Raw genomic sequence first — 20764 nt, 5'->3', positions numbered from 1 at the left:
AGTTTCCTTTAGTCCCAGCTGGCGCGCAGAATAGGCCTGCAGGGTCACCAAAAAAGAGTGCAAGGTTCGGAAGAATTACGGGTGATCGGAACCCCACGTCGAGAGCTGAGAAGATCGCACTACCAATCAATTAGGGCCCGGGTGTTCGTCTTGTTCAGAGTTCGATCGAGGCTAACCGGGTTTGGGGAAGGCGATTTCACGTCGCCCGGGCTCCACCTGTCTGGCGTCATCTGAAGACTCTGATTAATTTGGGGATGTTTCCTGAGCTGTGATGCGGACCGAAACCTACGCTGTGATTTGAGGGTGGGACGTCAGCTACATGTTCGAGAGCCCCTTTCCCGAAAATGAAGCTGGGCTGAGGTCACCTTGGTGCGAGAGGAGCTGAACCATCACATGGAAGACCCCCCCTAGCGTGGAGGCTGGTAGGTTTCGTATTTGGTATTTCCCCTAGTTGTTGTTTGATGTTGAAGCCGCGAGACGGGAGTAACCGCTCCAGTCCTGGCCGAGCCGTGGTTCTGCAGGAGACTAAACCTGGGGAGCTCCAGTCTTGATCTGTCTCCATCCCTCGTGCATTCACGACGCTGGCAAAGAGAGAGAAAGCGCCATGAGGGACCCTGACGTGGGGAGGTTAAGTGCGATAGATCATATTTTGGTTGATCTCTGACGATGACAGGCAGTGCTAGGATCCTATAAAGACTCGTGTAATGCGGTTCGTCCTGTTTCGTGGGCCGTGAGCAGCTTGGCGCTACGCTAAAGGTCCTAGCGAGTGGGGGAACAGGTGGGTTCGAGGCCGATCGCAAACTCCAGTGCATCCGATGTAGCTGGCCTGAAAGGGTAGTGCCTGAGCCTACTGCTGATCGCGATGCTCGGGTGGTACATTCTGTGTCGCACGTAGAGAGCTTCAAATCGGGGATGACTATTATGATCACCTTGTAATTGTACATACCGGTTACTTCGTGATCGACAGCCAGCCAGCCACCTGGGACTTCCTGAATTTTTTTCCAAATGGAAAACCAAAACACCCCCCCCACTTCGCGGCTGCCACGGCCCATCGGACCCATCTGGCTGGATCTCGCGATCCTAGTGTGGGCCGCTATGACCGAGATGTGGTACACCGCTCTTGACACCCATCACATCGGTATACCCCTGCTCCAAAGATAGCTTCCATGTTCATCACAGGCTTGACGTTAATATGCGTGTGATGGTCCCTAATCCCTGCCTAATCCCTGTCTGATGGTGGTCCAGATGCAATGGGACGTGTCCATGCACACAGAAGAGTCTCTGCATACATCCAGGAGAAGGGACGTGCCGTGTCCAAGTGCCTGACGGTCCCCCTTTCCTGTAGACCTGGAGCTCCCCACTATGTACCCTTGTGGATGGGTGATCATTTACTTAGTTGAGCTGGACATGACGAAACAGAGGGGAGCCATTGGCCTGATCTCCACCGAATCATCGCGAGCTCGTCCAATGCGGGGCGTCCGTCATGATACTGTAGGTCACTGCGACGACCATGAGCTACAAGTTCCGGGCAGATCGAGGCTAGTGCTCGCAGTCGAACTATTTCCCAATCAGATCTGGGACGACAGTCAATCAACTATTGGTGATAACAAATCCGCCACAGTCGCTCCACTGTCCTGCCGCTGACTCGAGTCGCCCGTGCAGCTCGTTTTTAACTCTGGCTGTCGCGCGCGACAGTCTCCCGCTCTCCTTTTCTTTCTTCTCTTGATCTGGCTTGTGAGAGCCAATTGTCTTTGTGTTTCTTTATATACCCCCCCCTACGAGTCAAGTTTCTTCTTTTCTTCTCTTTTCGGGAGCGAAGTTTGCTCCACAGTCACAGTCACAATGTTGAAGAGATTGTCTACCCAGCTCAAGCGCAATAAGGACACCAATGGCGACGCTGAACCCAAGGCTCCCAAAGAGAACGGAAGTAAGCGCTTCTCCAAGGCTGCGCCCGTCAGGAAGTCCTCCGTCGCTCAAGAAGACAACCACCAGGTGAAGCGCGCCGAGGTTGTCGCTGTCTTTGAGAAGTATGCGCAGGCGATTCACGCTTCGCGCGAACCTCTGCCTAATCAGACCGGTGATGGCACCTACCTCAAGCACGACCAGTCTTCTGGTCTGATCAATGACATCAAATCACTCGGTTTCCGCGATATCAACACTGTCAAGGATTTGATTAAGAGCAAGGCCTCCGGCGAGCTTGTCGACGACAAGACCTACCTTATGGAGCGCATTATTCAGGTACGGACTGCCTTTTAATGGTCAATCGTGAATAGTGACGGTGCTAATGCTGATTTCAATTGCAGATGGTTGCCGATCTCCCCGGCCATTCGAAGAACCGTACCGAGCTCACCAACCAGTTCCTGGATGAGCTATGGAACTCCCTGCCTCACCCCCCTCTCTCGTAAGATTCCTGCAACTGAATTTGCCACTGATCATTCTCTAATGCCATGAACAGCTACATGGGAGATGAGTACAAGTACCGCTCTGCCGATGGCTCCAACAACAACCCGACTCTTCCCTGGCTCGGTGCGGCCAACACCGCCTACTGCCGCACCATTCCCCCCATGACCATTCAGCCCAGCGGTCTGCCCGATGCCGGTCTGATCTTCGACAGCTTGTTTGCCCGTCAAGAGTTTACCCCTCACCCCAACGGTGTATCGAGTATGTTCTTCGACTGGGCCTCCCTCGTGATTCACGGTAAGCTTTGCCAAAAATACTCAATGAAGTGGGTGTAGATTTTGATCATTTCAATAGATATTTTCCAGACCGATTACCGCCAGCAACACCTGAACAAGACCTCTGCTTATCTGGATCTCTCCATTCTGTACGGTGACGTTCAGGAACAGCAGGATATGATCCGTTCTCATGAGGGTGGTAAATTGAAGCCCGATACCTTCTCAGAGGGTCGTCTACAGGCTCTTCCGGCTGCTTGCGGTGTTTTGCTGGTTATGCTTAATCGTTTCCATAACAACGTGGTCGAGCAGCTGGCCGAGATCAACGAGAATGGCCGCTTCACCAAGCCCCGCGATGGTCTGCCTGCTGAGGAGGCTGAAAAGGCCTGGAAGAAGTATGATGAGGATCTGTTCCAGACTGGCCGCCTCATTACTTGCGGTTTATACATCAACATCACCCTGTACGACTACCTCCGCACTATTGTCAACCTGAACCGCACCAACTCCACCTGGTGTCTGGATCCCCGTGCTCAGATGGAAAAGGCTGGTTCTACACCTTCCGGCCTGGGTAACCAGTGCTCCGTCGAGTTCAATCTGGCCTACCGCTGGCACTCGACCATCTCCCAGGGTGATGAGAAGTGGATTGAGCAGGTTTACTATGACCTCATGGGCAAGCCCGCTGAGCAGGTCACCATGCCGGAGCTGCTGATGGGCATGAAGAAGGTCGAGGGTATGCTCGATGCTGACCCCTCCAAGCGTACCTTCGCCCACCTGAAGCGCCAGGAGGACGGTACCTTCAAGGATGAGGAGCTCGTCCAAATTCTCACCCACGCTACTGAGGATGTTGCCAGCTCTTTCGGTCCCCGCAATGTCCCCAAGGCTCTCCGCTCCATTGAGATCCTCGGTATCGAGGCTGCCCGCCGCTGGCATGTCGGTTCACTCAACGAGTTCCGTAAGCACTTTGGTTTGAAGACTTACGACACCTTTGAGGAGATCAACTCCGACCCGGAGATTGCCAACACCCTGCGCCACTTGTATGAGCACCCTGACTACGTCGAGCTGTACCCCGGTATTGTTTCCGAGGAGGCCAAGGAGCCCATGATTCCTGGTGTCGGTATTGCCCCTACCTACACCATCTCCCGCGCTGTCCTGTCCGATGCCGTGGCCCTGGTCCGTGGTGACCGTCACTACACCATTGACTACAACCCTCGCAACCTGACCAACTGGGGATACAATGAGTGCCGCTACGACCTGAACATCAACCAGGGTTGCGTATTCTATAAGTTGGCTACCCGTGCTTTCCCCAACTTCTACAAGCCTGATTCCATCTACGCTCACTACCCTATGACCATCCCCAGCGAGAACACGAACATCATGAAGATGCTCGGCCGTGAACAGGACTACTCATGGGACCGTCCCGCTTACACTCCACCCCGCGTGAACCTTCTCGCGCACGAGAACGCCAAACTGGTCCTCGAGAACTCAGCCTTCAAGGCCTCCTGGAGCCGTTCCATGGGTGAGCTCTTCGGAAAGGGCGAGTGGGACTCCAAGCAGCGTGCCGCTTTAGGCCAGGCCTTCAACACCGAGGACTTCCCCAAGCTAGTCAAGAAGTTCTACGAGGACATCACTATCCGACTCATCTCCGAGAAAGGTGCCAAATTGGCTGGTATCAACCAGGTCGACATCACCCGTGACGTTGGCAACCTGGCTCACATCCACTTCGCATCCGCTGTCTTCGGCCTGCCGCTGAAGACTGAGGAGAACCCTGCTGGTCTATTCACCGAGCACGAGTTGTACATGATCGTGACAACCATCTTCTCTGCTCTCTTCTTCGATGTTGATGCCACCAAGTCGTACTCCTTGAATCGTGCCTCCTCGGCAGTCGCCACCCAGCTCGGCCAAGTCGTCGAGGCTACCGTCAAGGCCGACACTAGCCACGGTATTGTCAGCAACCTGATGAACAACTTCCGTGGCCACGACAACGCTCTCCGCGAGTACGGCACTGCTGCCCTCCGCCGCCTCCAGGAGGCCGGTCTCAGCTCCTCTGAGATCACCTGGTCCCAGATCATCCCTCTGATCGTTGGTATGATTCCTAACCAGGGCCAAGTCTTCACCCAAATTATTGAGTATTACACCTCACCCCAGGGTAAGGCACACCTGTCCGAAATCAACCGTCTCGCCAAGCAGGACACCGTCGAGAATGACGAGGTGTTGTATCGCTACTGTCTCGAGGCCATCCGTATCAATGGAACCTTTGGTGCCTACCGTGAGGCCTCGAGCCCCATCACCGTGCAGGACGGCGGCAAGACCATCGAGATCAAGCCTGGCGACAAGGTCTTCGCTTCCTTCGTGCAGGCCAATCATGACCCCACTATCTTCCCCGAGCCCAACGAGATCAAGCTCGACCGTCCCCTTGACTCCTACATCAACCACGGCCAAGGCCCAAACACCGGCTTTGGTCAGCAAATCACCAAGATTGCCCTCGTCGCTATGCTGCGCGTCGTCGGTCGTCTAGAGAACCTACGCCGTGCCCCTGGTGCTCAGGGCCAGCTCAAGAAGATCCCCCAGGAAGGTGGCTATTACGTCTACCTCCGCCAGGATGGCACTTCTTACTTCCCCTTCCCGATGTGTAAGTTTCGGTTCCACCTTTTCATCTTCAGATACAAGATTTCTAACGAACCTCTTGATACAGCGCTCAAGCTCCACTGGGATGGCGACTTCCCTCCCAAGTTCTAAACGATTTATTGCAATTTGATGAAAATTATAGTAACCCTGGACCACGGTTCGGGATGTGGTATAATAAGCGGCACTTCTGGGTGGCCATTGTTTACAGGTTGATTTTTGTATTTCGGAGACTTTATACTCCAGGATGTCCAGAGATTGTGTTTTAGTCACGATCTGGCAACAGTGTATCAGTTTTCTAAGAGATGAATTTCATTTTCGATGTACGAAATTCCCGCGCGTGTTCGGCGTAGAAATATCTGATTGAGATCAACGATAGTGCCAGGTAGGCTCAATTGGCACTTCATGGCTTTCGCGTCTGATACGTCTTGGGAGAATATAGACTCTAGCTTATCCTGTCGAGATACTTTTGGAAGATGGTGCCGATGGCCATTGATGATTGTTCTCGACATTAATTAACGTTTTTGACACATAGTGAGATGAGACCATCGCCCGTAATACACGAGCCCAACAAAGAGGCATTGGTCGCCGTTTTCAGATCAAAAATACCATCGGATACGCCTTTTGCCATAAAAGACACCGTACATAGCTGCGATGCCGAGCCGGGAGAGACCAAGAAGGAGACTCTTTCAACAGCCTTGTTACTTGATAATGGGATGCCCAAGATACTCTAGAGCCATGAGGTGGATTTATCTTTCATTTGAAAATCAATTTAACCAGCATAGCATAGCACCCTATGCCCAAAATGAACTGCCGAGCCAAATCTTAAATTTCAATGTAATTCACCATGAAAAATCCAGTTTGAGCGAAAATGGTGTATACTTCATCTCCACACCGCCTTCGGTGCCTCCGTCTATCAACATTAGGACACAGCGCCAACAAACCTCCAAGAACAAAACCACCATCATGCCTCCCAAAGCCGCCAAGGGCGAGTACATCGAGACCGTACGTTGCTCTTCTCAAAGCTCCTTTCATTCTACCATGAAATCTCCCTCCACAGCCAAACAATCCTTTCCAGACGTCAACTTACCCGAAAGCAGGACACAGGGAACAAGATCTCCCGCCGGTCCCAGATCCATGGTACACAACACATCATTCTAGGCGGAAAGACCGTCATCCAAGCCGAGGCTGTGATTCGCGGCGACCTCTACCGACTCCCCTCCACCGCCACCTCAGACCCAAACAACCCCCAACCACCATCGAACGCGCCAAGCGTGGCGATCACCGTCGGCCGATACACGTACATCTCCAAGAGCGCGATTCTGCGCCCGCCTAGCAGGCTACATCGCGGAGTGCACTCTTACTACCCGCTCAAGATCGGCGACCACGTCTTTGTCGGTGAATCGGCTGTGATTGAGGCTGCGTCGCTCGGCAACCATGTTCATGTTGGCGCTGGGGCCACGGTGGGCAGTATGGCTATTATAAAGGATTTTGCGGTTGTGCTTGATGGGGCCGCTGTCCCGCCTGGTATGGTTGTGCCTAGTTGGTGTGTTGTTGGTGGGCGACCAGCTAGGATCGTCGGTGAGGTTGGCGAGGGATATGGTGTTGAGGGAGCTGATGGTGGTATGGCAAGAGAACGATATCGGGTTGTCGGGAGGCCGGCGGGCTTTTGATGGTGCCTTTTTGTGTTTGTTTAAGCAATGATACCCCCCCCATTTTTTATTCGACCATTGTTTACTTCGATCTTTTTCTACATGAGCTTCAGCTACGGTCTGCGGTGTTCTTTTGATGCCACATATGGAGACAGATCATGTGCGACTGGCAATCAATAAATAATTGGTAGAGACCGAGAATGCGAAAATGAAATGAATGACACGATTCGGAATAGGAGAGTGAAACAAATGCATCTTCTTTATCAACCCATCTTGGCAACCTCCACGGCCCGCTTCAGTCGAGGTATATCATCCGGGCGGATACCGCTCGCTTCGAAGGCCATATCATTGATCCACCGACCGTGCGGCTGCACCGACTCACCCTTTGAGAGAGTCGAGCATAGGTATAGCCAGGACAGCGCATTACCTACCGTACTCACCTCATCGCAAACATGACTAATCGCATACGTCGCCATGCGGTCGTACAGTGCCTCGTCAGTCCATAGATCGTACAGATGTCCCGCCACAGCATCGGTGTCACCAACATCCACCAAGAAACCGTTCTTGTTATTCTCCACTTGAAGTGGGATGCCACCAGCCCGCGTGGCTATCACAGGTTTGCCCTTGTGAATCGCCTCGGATACTTTCACCTCGAAACCTTCTCTGGTGGAAAGCTGCAAGGCAATTGTGGCTTTGGAAAGGACTGCGTTCAGAACTTGATCTGAGGGCTTCAGTCGCATCACACAGATGTGGTCACGGAGATGTGGTATCTTGAGCTCAATGTGATCTATCACTTGATCATAAATCACTGCTCCGTCTGGATCATCGACAGAGCCATGTCCACAGATCAAGAGCTTTGGCGGTCTGAGATCTGGCCGGTTCTGGACAAGCCTATCGTAAAATTTCTCGTACGAGTCTAGCACATCGAAGATTCCTTTAGCGGGGTCGAACCGTGCGACCTGCACGATGTACCGATCTGGATGACAACGGTCAGTGAGGCCTCTCATGCAATGGACGAGAAAGGACGAGAATATGTACCGTCTGGATACTGGATTATCGGCATGCCCGCATTCCTGCATGCTGCGCTGAAATGGCGGCCGTAGTGAGCCACATCCCAGTCGCGCATGTTCTTGTTTAAGCCATCCAGCCTGCACCACGTTAGCCAGATTATGCACGTCGATCGTGACACTTACCAATCGGTCGAGGCCGGCATGTAGCCTAGCATTTCAAGGGGCACATCTTGGGGCACAAACGCGCTCACTGGGTGACTGATGAAGCAGTCGGCAATCTTGATTTGCTTCCACAAGAAAGCCCATGCCTCTGCTTGAGGGGTGCCGGGCGTATCGACAAGGTCGCTTCGGATCTGAATGTGACTGCGGAAGATAACTGGTCTGTCTGGAGCATTTTGCTTGGAAATCGGAATCAATCCAGGCATCTGAGGATCATCTACAATGATGACATCTGCTCCGCCCTCTGATGGTGAGCACAGAGGGCCGCCGGGGCTGCACCAGTAGCGCTTCGCATTGTCTTCGATCCAATCCGTCAATGACTTTTGGTTCTCCGAGGTCAAGCGTGCATCTGGGCTTGCAACGCCTTGAAGGATATTGTGGTTGTTCTTGGTGACTCGGAAGACGCCTGGTCGGGGCTTCGGGACGAACCTAAACAAAATCAGCTTATTTCTGCATCATCGCCTTGTGGTCAAGACCCACCATTTGATATCTACGTCCAATGAATGCGCCAATCGCAATAGAGCATGTCGCATTAAAGCCACACCCCCTCCCTGCGGCGTCGCACTGAAGAACGCAATGCTGACTTTCCGCTTCTTGAGATCCGAAGCGAAATGCTGTACCGCTGCCCAGGTTTGGTGAGACACGGTCTTTTGGAAATCTTCACGATTTGCTAGTCGCACGTGGAAGTCGGTGTCCACCTCCACGAGGCCCATATAGCCCACTTGCAGCAAGGGAATGTTTTCTGGTCCAAACAAGCTGGGCACACGATCAGCAATTAGGGGTCCTACTGTTCGCGGATCTTCCCTTACCGAACACATTTCCGTGACATTCCTTCGGCCTGCTCGTCGATCGTTTTGGCATCTCTCTTGTATTCATGGATATGTGCGCCGGGGGGGGTACCGGTCCATTAAGTAGGATTCGGGCAAGACTAATGGGATGATGTCGAGCTCGGCCCAAAGGCGCGAACAAAGTCGAGGGCAGTGGTGCGCAACGTGCATGGGCATTGCCACTCCGACGATCTTCTCCAAGTGTTTCTCTCCATAAGTTCTGAGCCGAGAGACGATAAACTCGGTTGCCTCTTCGCAAGATGGTTGTTTTCGATGATCGAAAACGTTTTCAAAGGAGTCGAGCAGGTAAGTACAGTCCCGGAGGGAGATCGCGATAACGGAGGCATGATTGTCGGAGAAATGGGCCGAAATTCCTGCGTAGATGCTCTTGGTTTTCTTAGTCTGCGCCGGCTTACACGGTTCCTAGAGAGAGCTGCGCCTACATCGGACGGAGGAGCAGACCAGGCATATCTTATGAACGACTGAGATAGTCGGCGCTCTAAGGCCACAGACCCACGGCGCTGAAATTCATGTCCTTCACCAGTCATGATGCCAATCGAATATGAGCGGAGGGAGGGGAGAACCAAAAGTAGGACAAATCTGGGGATACTTAAGGAACCGTATTTCCGCGATCATGACGTCGAGAGTGGTGTGCAACCACGGTTCATGACTTTCCTAACAAACCACAGCCTCGGTTGGACTGTGTGTGAATACATCCGTACACATACACCATATAGATATAGCTGAACTTTACATTAATATAATATACACTATACTCATACTTCAAAAGATAACAGTGAAAGTGGGTCCGCTGGCACCAGGCTTCTGGGGGCTGAGTCATCAAGCGTGCCCCTTTTCCCCCGCCTCAACTTGAAATCGTGTTCTCTCTAAATTCCCACCTACACCTCGATTCGACCCGATCCCTCCTCTTTTTACTTCCTTAAGTCTGCGCCGCAGCTCCTCCTGTTTTTTTCCCGCTAATTGCCAACGCGTCGCAAACATGGGTGGCCAAGTCTCCAAGATGATGGGGAAGATCTTCGGCACGAAGGAAATGCGTATCCTCATGCTGGGTTTGGATGCTGCTGGAAAAACCAGTAAGGTCCTCTTCCGCTCGGTGGTATGAGCGTGACTAATATGCCCTAGCTATTCTCTATAAATTGAAACTCAGCAACCAGGACGTGACCACCATCCCCACCGTTGGCTTCAACGTCGAGAGTGTCACCTATAAGAACGTCAAGTTTAATGTATGGGATGTCGGTGGCCAGGACAAGATCCGGCCTCTCTGGAGACACTACTACTCTGGCACACAAGGTTTGATCTTCGTGGTTGACTCTAGCGATACCGCCCGCCTAGAGGAGGCTCGCTCGGAGCTGCACAAGATCATCAATGACCGCGAAATGAAGGATGCTCTTCTGCTTGTCTTTGCCAACAAGCAAGATGTCACCGGCCGTACGCATCCCTTATCCCCCTTTCTTTTGTTATTTTTTGCAAACTCAATGCTGACCGATCACGAAGACTTGAGCCCGGAAGAAATCACTCAACAGCTCCAGTTGACCAAGTTGAAGGACAAGCTGTGGTACGTTGCGCCCAGTGTCGCGACAGACGGTACTGGTATTTTCGAGGGACTGGTAGGTGTTTCCCCCTTGACCGAATCCAGACAAGCACTGACCCGCACTGCTCCACTTCCAGGCGTGGCTCTCCAACAACGTCAAAACTCAGACGCAGAAATAAATTCGCCTCGTGAACTCGAGAGGCGCCCCGACAAGCCTCGTGTACAACACTTTGAACCTTCGACAAGTAATTCCTTTCGACCATCCCTGTCTGATGACAAGACGACGCAGCATTTGGGCATTATTATTTCCCTTTTCCTTTTCCCCTTGGGTCTTTTCCTTTGTGCGCCGCTGTTTATGTGTCTCTCTTGGTTCCATTTTCCTTCTATGATATCCCCTCTGTTCTTACCCGGAACTCGTCCAGAGCTCCGCCTTAATTATTAATTATTTATGTTGGTTCTTATCATCAGCGTTGCCATTGTTCGATTCCCCTGTCATTTTCTTGTGGATTCCCGATGTGTATAGAGTTGATTGATTGCATAGAAAGACGAAGGGATGACCGGATGCAGAGCTAGGATAGAGAATCAACTTGAACTCAAATGACATTCAAAGATGAAACGCCATGTACACAATCTAGAATTGAGAATACAACTCATTCAAGTCATGGATGTACAATGTGCCGCCAGGTGGACCCAGATGGAGACAGTCCCGACAAATTGATTCGAACAGGGATCCAAGATTGAGTACCCTGGGCGGTAAGCCAGTCATCTTTAGGAGCGAGGACCTTGATTCTCCAATATCTCTTATTCAGGCATTCCACCCTCTTGACTTTGTTTTCTACAGTTCATTTCGCCAACCTCGAGAAACAAAATCATCAGGACACTGTCCATTTCTTCATTGACTGATCCAAGAAACAATACGTTAAGTTAACATTCCAAAAGATTCATGACGTTCATCGCACAATCGCGCTGCACAAAAGAAAAAAAAACAGGTCCCCGCCATTGTTGAATAGGCATCAAGGACCCGCCGCCTCACGGCGAGTGACTATACAGATGGGTATTCGTTGAAATCCAGATTTAAAGCTGACCGGGCCAGACGTCGTTGGCAATCTCACGAACCAACTTGAGCTTGTTGATCATGCCGTCCCAATCAATAGCGTTACCCTCACGGTGAGAAGCAAATCCACACTGAGGGCTGACACCGACCTGGTTCAGCGCAGCCTCGAGGGTGATGTTGTTGCCCTCGGCAATGATCTTGGCGGCATTGATGACACGCTTCTTCATCTCCTCCTTGTCCTCCATGGTGGCGAACTTAGAAGTGACCACGCCCAAAATAACGTTCTTGTGAGTGGGAAGGTGCTTGAGGGGCTCGAAGCCACCGGCACGCTCGGTGTCGTACTCGAGATAGTAAGTGTGCACGTTCAGCTCCTGGAAGAGCTTGATAGCGATGCGGTCGTATCCACCTCGGAGAAATGGCGGCTGCCGACGAAGTTTCCACGGCACAGGTGTACTCCAATGTGCATGTCCTCGGGAAGGCCGATGAAGCAGTCGTTGTACAGCTTGATGTACTTCTCGAACATGACATCTGCGGTGTACACGTTGGCGGGGTCCTCCTTGAATCCGTCGAGGAACTTCTCGGAACAGAAGTCTATGAAGATAAGTATGTGTTCTTGTTCGTCAATAATTGAGAGAGTGACTTACAGGCCAGGTTGGGGTCGTCGTACTGCACGTTGCGGCATCCAGCATCGTACAGGATCTTCAGCTCGGCCTGGTAGGCCTTGGCGATGTCGCCGAAGTACTCCTCATCAGAACTGTACACATTCTTGGGGTAGGCCTTGCCCTCACGGTAACGCAGGTGGTACCAGTTGGGTGCGGCAAGAGTGATCTTCAAGTTCTTGACCTCCTCAGCGGGCACCAGGCTGGCGAGGTACTTGAATTGGTCGACATAGGTGCTACCAACGTGCTTAATCTTGCCAGTGCAAAGAACAGTCTCACCGGGCTTGTGACCAGCCTCGAGGAAAGCAGCAATATCGGGTGCATAGGGGCGGAAGATGTCCTGGTCGAATTCGGTGACCTCCTCAAAGCCATCCAAGCCGGGGAAGAAGGTACCCCAGAACACTAAAATGGTCAGCTATGTTCAATTGAGATTCATGTGTCTTGGATGTGCTTACTGTGACGGCAGTACTCGCCATCGGACGCGGCAGGATAGCCGAGCTCCTTCTGGACGCTGACAATGTTCTTGATCTCCTGAGCCTCGACCTCGCGGAGCTTAGCATCGGAAACTTCGCCCTTCTCCTGAGCGGTCTTGGTGTCCAGAAGCTGCTGGGGACGCAGCAGCGAGCCCAAGTGCTCCGCGCGGAAAGGAGGTCTCTGATGAAGTTGGGGGGCCATTGTGAAGATACTAGGTGATTCAAGAATCAATTTGAGCCACAGGGTAACGAGGAGACAGCACTTAAAAAGTAACTGGGAACAGTCACAAGGATGAGAAGAAGACAAGAATTGGCAAATTGACGAGGGGCAAATCCGCGATAGCGTCTGCCGAGCTCGCAGATATACGATCCACGCCCCACTGGCCAAAGAAGGATGAGCATCGCCACACTCTACACTCGCCTATTGGAGGCCAAAGATTGAATATTCCCTTCCATCCATCCGCTACAGTACGGTGCTTATGCGCTATTATTGTCTTGTGGCTGATAAGTGTTAGCAATGTGTGGGAGACATATCCAACTTGACGTCAAGGACTATCCGCGTTTATACAATGAGCCCGAGTTCATGCGGGGGGCTGCTTGCTTGGCACCTTCAGAACAGGGGCCGGATGATTCGGACTTGGCCTAGAAAGGTACTAGATTCAGGCCAGGGTGTGCTCCGGCATCGCACCCCGTACTTCCTTGAATAGTTCGCTAAAAAGGTTGCTTTATGGTCGCGAATGTTGCGGTTCAAAGGGACGAGATCCACATGCCGGAAAACCCCCCGGTTTCTTTGCCCTTCAGTGTGTCAGACAGTCATACTTCGCATTTCCCAACTTCGCTACATCGTCATATTTACTACGATCATGACAATGGGTGTATGCAGGATTACGTCGTGTCATTCAAGAATTGACAAGTTCGCCACCTTTAGAACACAGCTGAGTAAACGCTGACAAAGACCGAAAGTGGAGGATTCAATGCGTGGTTGAAGTGGGGTATTTTCGGCACTTCATCACCACTGCTCTTCCCGAACCACCCTGAGTTGAACGTGCTTTCTATCGTTCGCTATCGAGTCACTAGTCAAGGCCGCCATGTGAGCTTGGTGATGTCGTCTGCCCTCGAACGACTGCCCAACGAGCTGCTGGATCACATTATCTCGTACCTAGCGACGAGACCACCCTCCCTCACTCAATTCCATCAGCCTCCCAGTCGCTATGGCACTCAGCCCCAGAGCAGGAGTCTCAAGCACCTGGCACAGGTCTCGTCGCGATTTCTGAACCTCGTACGACCCCAGCTGTTTACCTGTGCATGTCTGGAGCTAGAAGATGAGCTCGATTTTATCGCTTTCATCATAAGAACCGGTCTCAATCGCTATGTTACCTCTCTCATGGCCATTACTGTAAATGCTTCGGCCGACCCAGCCGACCAAGGCTGGTGGCGCAGGGTTCTCCGCTATTTGGATCCAGCTTGTGTGACGGTCCTAGCCCCGCCGACCTTCATCGGCAATATGCTGAACACTCCGATCATGGATGGCCACAGCTGGGCATTTGACATCCAACTGCAGATGCTCCAACTGGAGAGACACAATCCAATTCCCGACTTGTCTCAGTCGCTGAACGTGGAGAACTGTAAAAGCCTGCTGGACATACAGCCATGGACATCCTTGTCCTTTAACGAGTCCTCCTCCCTCCGAGCCTACAATCACTATGAGTACTTCCTTTCCCGGGTCCCATCTGTAATCGGGCAGTGGGGAGTACGACTGACGCCTCGGGAGTCTCCATCCTTAGAGCTACCCACAGCCCTCCACGGGTTAACACATTTCTCCTATACGGCCGTGTTCCCATTTTATAACCATGTCAAGCTCGTCCTCGATGCACTGGCCAGTATGCCCAAACTACGCGTTCTGCGCATGCAATTAGCTCCCGATGCAAATAACCATATCACCGAGGTCGAGCAGCGAGGATCCATGGACCCCAACGACCCATGGATGGAACTTGCGACCTCGTATTCTTTGATTGGCTTCGAAGTAAACGCCAAGTCCTCGCTGGTAGAGTTCAGGAGCGGTGACTTTCACCTCGAAGCTATACGCTCCGAGTTATCTCAGATCTTGGAGGATTCTCTGGGCGCAACGGGCTGGATCCACGATGGCCCTGCATTATGGAAACGAATAGTGCCACGGGAGTAATTATTCTGCAATAAATTCTATAACATTATCATTATCATGGCTTTGTACTGTTCGCCGTGGATTCTCGGGAAGCCGGGGTCACCTAAAGCGGTCGATCGCGTCCCTGACTTCACCCGGCCCCACCACTCTTCGGCCTCGCGTGAACAAGCCCGGTATGCGCTATGGGTCAGATTGATTGAACATCACTGAGTCCAGTAGCTTGCGTGTAATGGCAAACGCTTGTAATGCCTACTCCGCGGAGCCTGCTCATCCGGTTCTCGCCAGCTCCCTCCTCGCTCAGTCCAGGTGGAGAAGGACTCAAACAACGCGCTCTGTACAGGATACAGAGACAACGGACTGGAACCTCAAAAAGGACTGGGACATCGGGATCCAAGCTTCAACTAGCATCTTCCGGTGTGGTGCTGTTATCGGCTTCTCGAGACTGCGGGCCCGGAACAAAAACAACGATGAATACATCGCCCAGGTATGGATGGGGTCCTTAAGACATGAAGGTATTGCTAAGATGTTTCAGATACCTCGATCTCTGCTGGTAACACATTTGCTGAGGCCTTCCTTATCAGAAACAAAGGCATTCATCATATACCCGAGCAACTTCGATGCCTTTGCGCCTAGGATTTTACTCAACGCTTTGCAGTCTGCTGCGGGCCAGCCTCTCTCAAAAGGAGATGCAATCAAGCGACTGGATTTGGTGCAGCTACTTCCAATTCACAATTTCCCAAATGCCGCCCAGGCCATAGGAGAGTGTCTCGAAATCGTTACAAGACATTCAATCAAAGCATGCAGACAATCATCGCGTCGTTCTGATCGTTGTCGGCCTTGACATTTTAGCAGAGGGCATCATCCGGGCATCGAATCCAGTAAAAGGAACCGCCTTGTTGGCAGCCACATTGCGAAACCTGACTCGAATGTCTCGCACTTATGCTTCCTTCTTGTCAGTTATGCTTGTAAACACCAACGGACTTGGCCCACCACATTTCGGAACAGAAAAGGGTTCAGAGAAGACAAAAGCCCCGCTCGAAGAAGATACGCGACTCCCTCGTGATGACGGCATCCACTCGATCTTCCAAAGCCCCGGTCCACCACTTCTGTCTACCCTCCTCATGAGAACCTTGGACCAAGGTATCGACACACACATCCTCCTCTCGGACATCAAATCAGCCAAGGTAGCCGAAGTAATCAAGGACCGTATCGGAACCGGCCTGGGCAAATGGGGGATATGGACCTCGAAATAAGCCTACGCAAGAAATTCAAACTAAATTTATCAAGAGATGGGTAGAATTCATCTTTATGCAACTCACTACTCATACACCACAAATCGCCTGATCAAATGTGCGACCGGATCCGCCTGACGCGCCATTTACCAAATGCAATAAGGCCACTTTAGATCCCAACTCCGATACATGTGTCTCTGTAAAAAGGGTATTCTGCTTTTTGTGTCCACTTTGGCTCGATCACTGTGCCTCAAAAGGCATATTCTCCTTCTCGGCCCATTTCCTCAGCACAGCTTTCTCAGCCACGGATCGAACTTCAGACTCGTATCTACGGAGATCTTGGTCCGCCGTGTTCTCTTCGAACGTGATATCTTGCTGCTGTACTTTGATCCACTGCTTGTGTCGTTCGCATCGCTTCTTCGTGCAGATGCCGCGAGTCCAGAATGCCATTTCGTCCTCTTCGTTGTCCATGGCTGTGTCGCCGTCGCCGTCGGTGTTGGTAGGGTAGCTCGCTGCAAGTGCCTCGACTGTACCCTCGACGAGGGCTGTCTTGCCGGCTTCCGATAATCGCCAATCATCAAATTCCTCGTCGGACCAGGCGAGGCGAGAATCAAAGCCGCAGATATCTTTCCATCCGCCTTTCGGATCATGCGCCTTTAATTTCTCGACGACGCCTTTTGCTCGCTGGCGCAGAAGACCCACAAATGTCGAGCGGGCTGCGAGCATCTCTTTGCGGTGCAATGTCTTCTCGCTGAGTTTGCGGAGCTTCTCAAGCCTTGCTGTTTCGTCCGGTGAATAGTCGATGTCGCTGGCTTCGGTGTCACCGAGCTTGTCACCGACCTGCGGTGTCTCGCACTTGACATCTACATTGGGGCTTTCCTCCTTATTTGACTCTGGCGGAGGAGAAATGATTTTGTCACCGAGTCTGCGGAATTCTTGCACTGATGTGGCGCTCATGATCGCGGCCTTGAGATCGCCAGCCGTAAGTATTCCACCCATGCTACCCAAGTCTTCTAGACCGTTCCGGGTTGATCCCAGCTTGAGATGGCGGGTATGTTGCCGCATGTACTCGCGGCCGTGGTCATCGCAGCAGTACTTGCTAGGATTTTGGCGATTGACGCGGGCCGGTTTGCGGCATTCGACGAGACGGCACATCGGTTTCCATGTTGTGACACCTTTACCGCGCTTGTTGCAGCTCGGACCTAAGTGGGTTAGTAAGTGAGCGACCAGCGGAAGGTTCGGTAGAAGACCTACATATGTATCTATCAATCAAATCAGCGTCGCGGGGATCGATGTTGACGCATTTTCCATGATACCAGTCGTCGCAGTCTCCATCGCATCCGATCATCCATGTATGATTGTCGGGTCGTCGGCAAATGCAAAAGACTACGTTTTCGTCTTCAAATGAATCATCCTCATCTCCCAGGTTGATGGCGGCCTTACTGGGCTTCCTTCTCTTCTTTTTCTCCGGTGAGGGTGATCCGGCAACGGATACAGAGCCCTGCTTTTCTCCCAGGAGGTTTGCCAGTGCGCGATAATGGTGTATTGGAGCGTCCGTCAACGCTGTCTGCGTCGTCATTCTGCTTGCGCTTCTTTGCTGCGGGCTTCTTCGCCGTACCCTTCTTTGTAGCAGCGGATGCCTTCTTATTTGTCGCAAGTTTCACTGAGTTCGCCGGAGATGATCGGTCTGTCGATGATGCGCGTGAGGAAGGGCCATTTTTGAGATTCGCGAGGGTTTTGGATGTCGGTTGATCATTTCCATCCCAACCAAAAGATTTGGTTTCCAGGTCATCGCTGGGCGGAAATTTGTCCAGGGTCGAGCTCATTGGCTCCGATTTCACAGGTTGTAGAGAAGTGTCCAATCTTCTGACTAATGGCGCACTCTTGCTGGAGTCAAAAGAAGCATCGTAAAGATCAATCCATGTCGCACCGCTTTCGGTCTTTCCAGAAGGCTCAAGATTCCTCAATGACTGGTGAATCTTTTGGGCGCGCGCTTTTCCAAAGTATCCGCTTTGTCGCCATCCCCCAATGCCCACGACCCGGTCGTTTTGCACAATTATATTGGCAAGTACCATGTCATTATGTGTAAATGTCAGCTCTTCCTCTGCAGCCTTGTCGGCAAACAGTATGTTTCGCTCTTGCTCCGTGCTCGATGGTGGTTTCTGCGAATTGAGCCCGCGGCATACGTAGGAGGGTTCGTCGGGAGAAGGATCGATCATTTCGAGCTGCTGAAGGATCTGCCGACATTGATTCTTGAGGACATTGATTTTCTCGGCACTGAGGTATCGCCAAGCAACGTCCAGCGACACACCCGGGATTCGAGATTCTACTGTCACGTTTCTCCCCTCAATATTCCCACAAAAGTATATCACCGGGACTGTGACGCCGATCTCATTCAGAGTATCTTCGACTTTGCGAGCGGCTGACAGTTCATTCGCGTTCACACAGGAGTATCGTTCCGCGGCCGCACCATCGGTGATTTCGTGATCAACCCTAATGACCACACTGCCTGCGGCAAAAGCTTCTCTCGGTCCGGAGATACCGAGTGAGTACTCCGGAGTGCAGTATTTTCTCGCAACATCCTGCCAAAAAGCGTTCGCTTTGGGGTCCGACTGATACCAGTGCTTGTAGTGAGGGGTGAAATCGTCGGGGTGCGGGGTGTACCTTCCATACTGCGTACTTTGCGCAAGGAATGGATCGTCTCGGGGGATATGTTCTGGGTTTGTTGCGTAGGGATTGAGTGCCGTGGTGCCCTTTGCGATCGCGGCGGACCCGTTGATGTGATTTGTGCTTGTCTCCATCTCTATCGCCGTAGCCCGAAACACGTGGATTGGCTCAAAAGATAACCTGTTTGTCGCCTGCGTACTGTATTGCCGCGTATAGAGCGTAGGGTCAAGCCTGAGCAAACGGATCACGGTAGCGAAAAGCGCGGATTGAGTTATATGCACACAGGTTCCGTTCGATATTTGGGTGACATCATGAATCTTGCATCAGTGTTTCTGTAGGCTCAAGTTCCAGTATAGAGCCTATTCACACCGAGGCGACAGGCAGCACCCGACCAGCAGGAGGATTTCAGCAGATTGTGAGGGCGGGCGGATTTCTCACGGAGATTCGCGCACCCTTTCAACCGGCCACTCTGAGATGTGTCACTAGTCCAATTCGCCTTCGGGGGCGTTTCCAAAGTTGGTGCTTGGCAAATAAAACCTCAAAATGAGACTTGGATCATGCAAAGCAGTGAATACCGGTGTGTTGTCACGAGTCCCCTTGAATCGCAAAATGCAGATCGGAGTCGCGGAGTTTTGGCACAAAACGAAGGCGGTGAGGAGCTCGGTGGCCCCGACACGCGACAGTCGCGCTTTGGATTACATTGTGGAGTCAACAGGGCTGTCATTCTGGGTTGCGCACTGATCCTGACAGACATTATGCTCGAGCTCTGTTGAAAACGATTTCCCACTCGATCAAGCCAGTCTCATGTGTACCACGAACATTTGCCATAAAATGACCAGGATGGCCGCGTCAAGTGGCATTTACTTGAACCCTGTCTACTTGACTATCCCACCTGCTTCTGCTGCGTATGTTGTGGCTTGAAGAACTGGATTCATTAGATACTGTGTGCCAATGCTACGACTGCACGACGGTCTTAGGGGCTTCGGCTACGGTGGAAATTGCCCTTTTGGGCGCCGTTAAACAGCCCCTTGCACTCAGTATGCACCCTCTATCTCTACGCCCCAGGAAAGAGATCTAAACGAGTCATGCATTTGGCCCCTTCGCACTCTCTCGCCAATGGAAGATGACACCGGGCCAGATAAGATGGGATGTACAGGGCGGGTAAGCGTTGATGCACAGTGGTGTTTCTGTAGTCCCGGTTTGCCAAGGCCGGATATACACATTCAAAGATGCGGGCACCATCAAGGTCAGCTTTCCCCAAGAGAGAGTGTGTGGCAGATGTGTTGTTGATGCAACCTGGAGCGGTCCACAAGGGGCTGAGACTTGGAGCGTCTTGGCATAGCGAAATTGAGCAACGCCTGATTTCTGCATATCTTGGGGCCAAATTAGATTCTGCGGGTAAGAATACATTAGCCGGGAGGATCTTTTACGATTACTTGAAATCGTCATCGTCGGGACATGATTATATCCCGACACCTTAGGTGTTGGGTAGCACATGTAAGCGAACGAGGATTCTATTGTGACTCGCCACGTGGGTGTCCCCTTCAAGTGCGAGAGCTGACGGGGACCTAGGATTAGTCATGATTTTCTGGGTCCCCGTCAACTTTTTCTGGGTCCCCGCCAGCTGGAACCCGCACGTGGAACAGGTGCTCCATCCATCTGTGAACCAGGATCTTTCACGGCACGGATGGCCCCGGAAGCTTCGTCATTAGGACTCATATAGGCCCTGCGATCAAATATTGAGACGGAGAGGATCCGAGGAAAACGAGTTTTCGACATTGAGCATCCACTTTCCCAGTTCCTGGCCTCCACGATCCTAGATTCCAAAGTCTCGGATCATCTGCACCCCGATCGTTGATGCCATCTGGACAAACAGGTCCAGAACAGCTCGGGGTTACACAGTGTAGGGTTCAAGACATTCGCTCGATCTCAACTTTCAGTGGAGACCAGAATGCGCTCTAAAA

At 52.0% G+C, this 20764-nt stretch overlaps 8 protein-coding genes across 8 annotated transcripts; 5 read left to right on the top strand and 3 right to left on the bottom strand.

Annotated features, from left to right (window-relative positions):
* Positions 1-1842: 1842 nt before the first annotated feature.
* N7477_000498 (peroxidase/cytochrome P450 family protein) lies at positions 1843-5408 on the top strand (the record flags this gene model as incomplete). Its single annotated transcript, XM_056962161.1, has 5 exons — positions 1843-2238; positions 2304-2401; positions 2456-2697; positions 2755-5301; positions 5365-5408. 5 exons carry the CDS (start codon positions 1843-1845, stop codon positions 5406-5408), a joined length of 3327 nt encoding a protein of 1108 aa, XP_056827164.1.
* Positions 5409-6260: 852 nt separating this feature from the next.
* On the top strand, positions 6261-6967 carry N7477_000497 (dynactin subunit 5; the record flags this gene model as incomplete). The annotated part of the gene is made up of 2 exons (XM_056962160.1): positions 6261-6299; positions 6395-6967. 2 exons carry the CDS (start codon positions 6261-6263, stop codon positions 6965-6967), a joined length of 612 nt encoding a protein of 203 aa, XP_056827163.1.
* Positions 6968-7209: 242 nt separating this feature from the next.
* On the bottom strand, positions 7210-9550 carry ccg9 (putative trehalose synthase (Ccg-9); the record flags this gene model as incomplete). Its single annotated transcript, XM_056962159.1, has 6 exons — positions 7210-7922; positions 7985-8094; positions 8140-8604; positions 8656-8931; positions 9076-9389; positions 9446-9550. The coding sequence occupies 6 exons, from the start codon at positions 9548-9550 to the stop codon at positions 7210-7212; spliced, it is 1983 nt and encodes a 660-aa protein (XP_056827162.1).
* Positions 9551-10002: 452 nt separating this feature from the next.
* Positions 10003-10733, top strand: N7477_000495 (uncharacterized protein; the record flags this gene model as incomplete). Its single annotated transcript, XM_056962158.1, has 3 exons — positions 10003-10119; positions 10178-10630; positions 10692-10733. 3 exons carry the CDS (start codon positions 10003-10005, stop codon positions 10731-10733), a joined length of 612 nt encoding a protein of 203 aa, XP_056827161.1.
* An 895-nt stretch (positions 10734-11628) lies between these two features.
* On the bottom strand, positions 11629-12942 carry N7477_000494 (cobalamin-independent methionine synthase II family protein; the record flags this gene model as incomplete). Its single annotated transcript, XM_056962157.1, has 4 exons — positions 11629-11979; positions 12063-12199; positions 12253-12669; positions 12723-12942. The coding sequence occupies 4 exons, from the start codon at positions 12940-12942 to the stop codon at positions 11629-11631; spliced, it is 1125 nt and encodes a 374-aa protein (XP_056827160.1).
* A 900-nt stretch (positions 12943-13842) lies between these two features.
* N7477_000493 (F-box domain protein) lies at positions 13843-14922 on the top strand (the record flags this gene model as incomplete). Its single annotated transcript, XM_056962156.1, has 1 exon — positions 13843-14922. One exon carries the CDS (start codon positions 13843-13845, stop codon positions 14920-14922), a length of 1080 nt encoding a protein of 359 aa, XP_056827159.1.
* Positions 14923-14958: 36 nt separating this feature from the next.
* N7477_000492 (uncharacterized protein) lies at positions 14959-16154 on the top strand (the record flags this gene model as incomplete). The annotated part of the gene is made up of 4 exons (XM_056962155.1): positions 14959-15074; positions 15121-15385; positions 15434-15610; positions 15660-16154. 4 exons carry the CDS (start codon positions 14959-14961, stop codon positions 16152-16154), a joined length of 1053 nt encoding a protein of 350 aa, XP_056827158.1.
* Positions 16155-16373: 219 nt separating this feature from the next.
* On the bottom strand, positions 16374-18934 carry N7477_000491 (putative PHD transcription factor; the record flags this gene model as incomplete). Its single annotated transcript, XM_056962154.1, has 3 exons — positions 16374-17335; positions 17388-17696; positions 17752-18934. 3 exons carry the CDS (start codon positions 18932-18934, stop codon positions 16374-16376), a joined length of 2454 nt encoding a protein of 817 aa, XP_056827157.1.
* Positions 18935-20764: the final 1830 nt, after the last annotated feature.

The sequence above is a fragment of the Penicillium maclennaniae genome, assembly GCF_028827695.1.
Source record: "Penicillium maclennaniae strain IBT 15551 chromosome Unknown utg000001l:1.0-3280838.0:1.0-3283122.0, whole genome shotgun sequence".
In the NCBI taxonomy this organism is placed as follows: domain Eukaryota; kingdom Fungi; phylum Ascomycota; class Eurotiomycetes; order Eurotiales; family Aspergillaceae; genus Penicillium; species Penicillium maclennaniae.
This window is presented reverse-complemented; position numbering and strand designations above follow the sequence as displayed.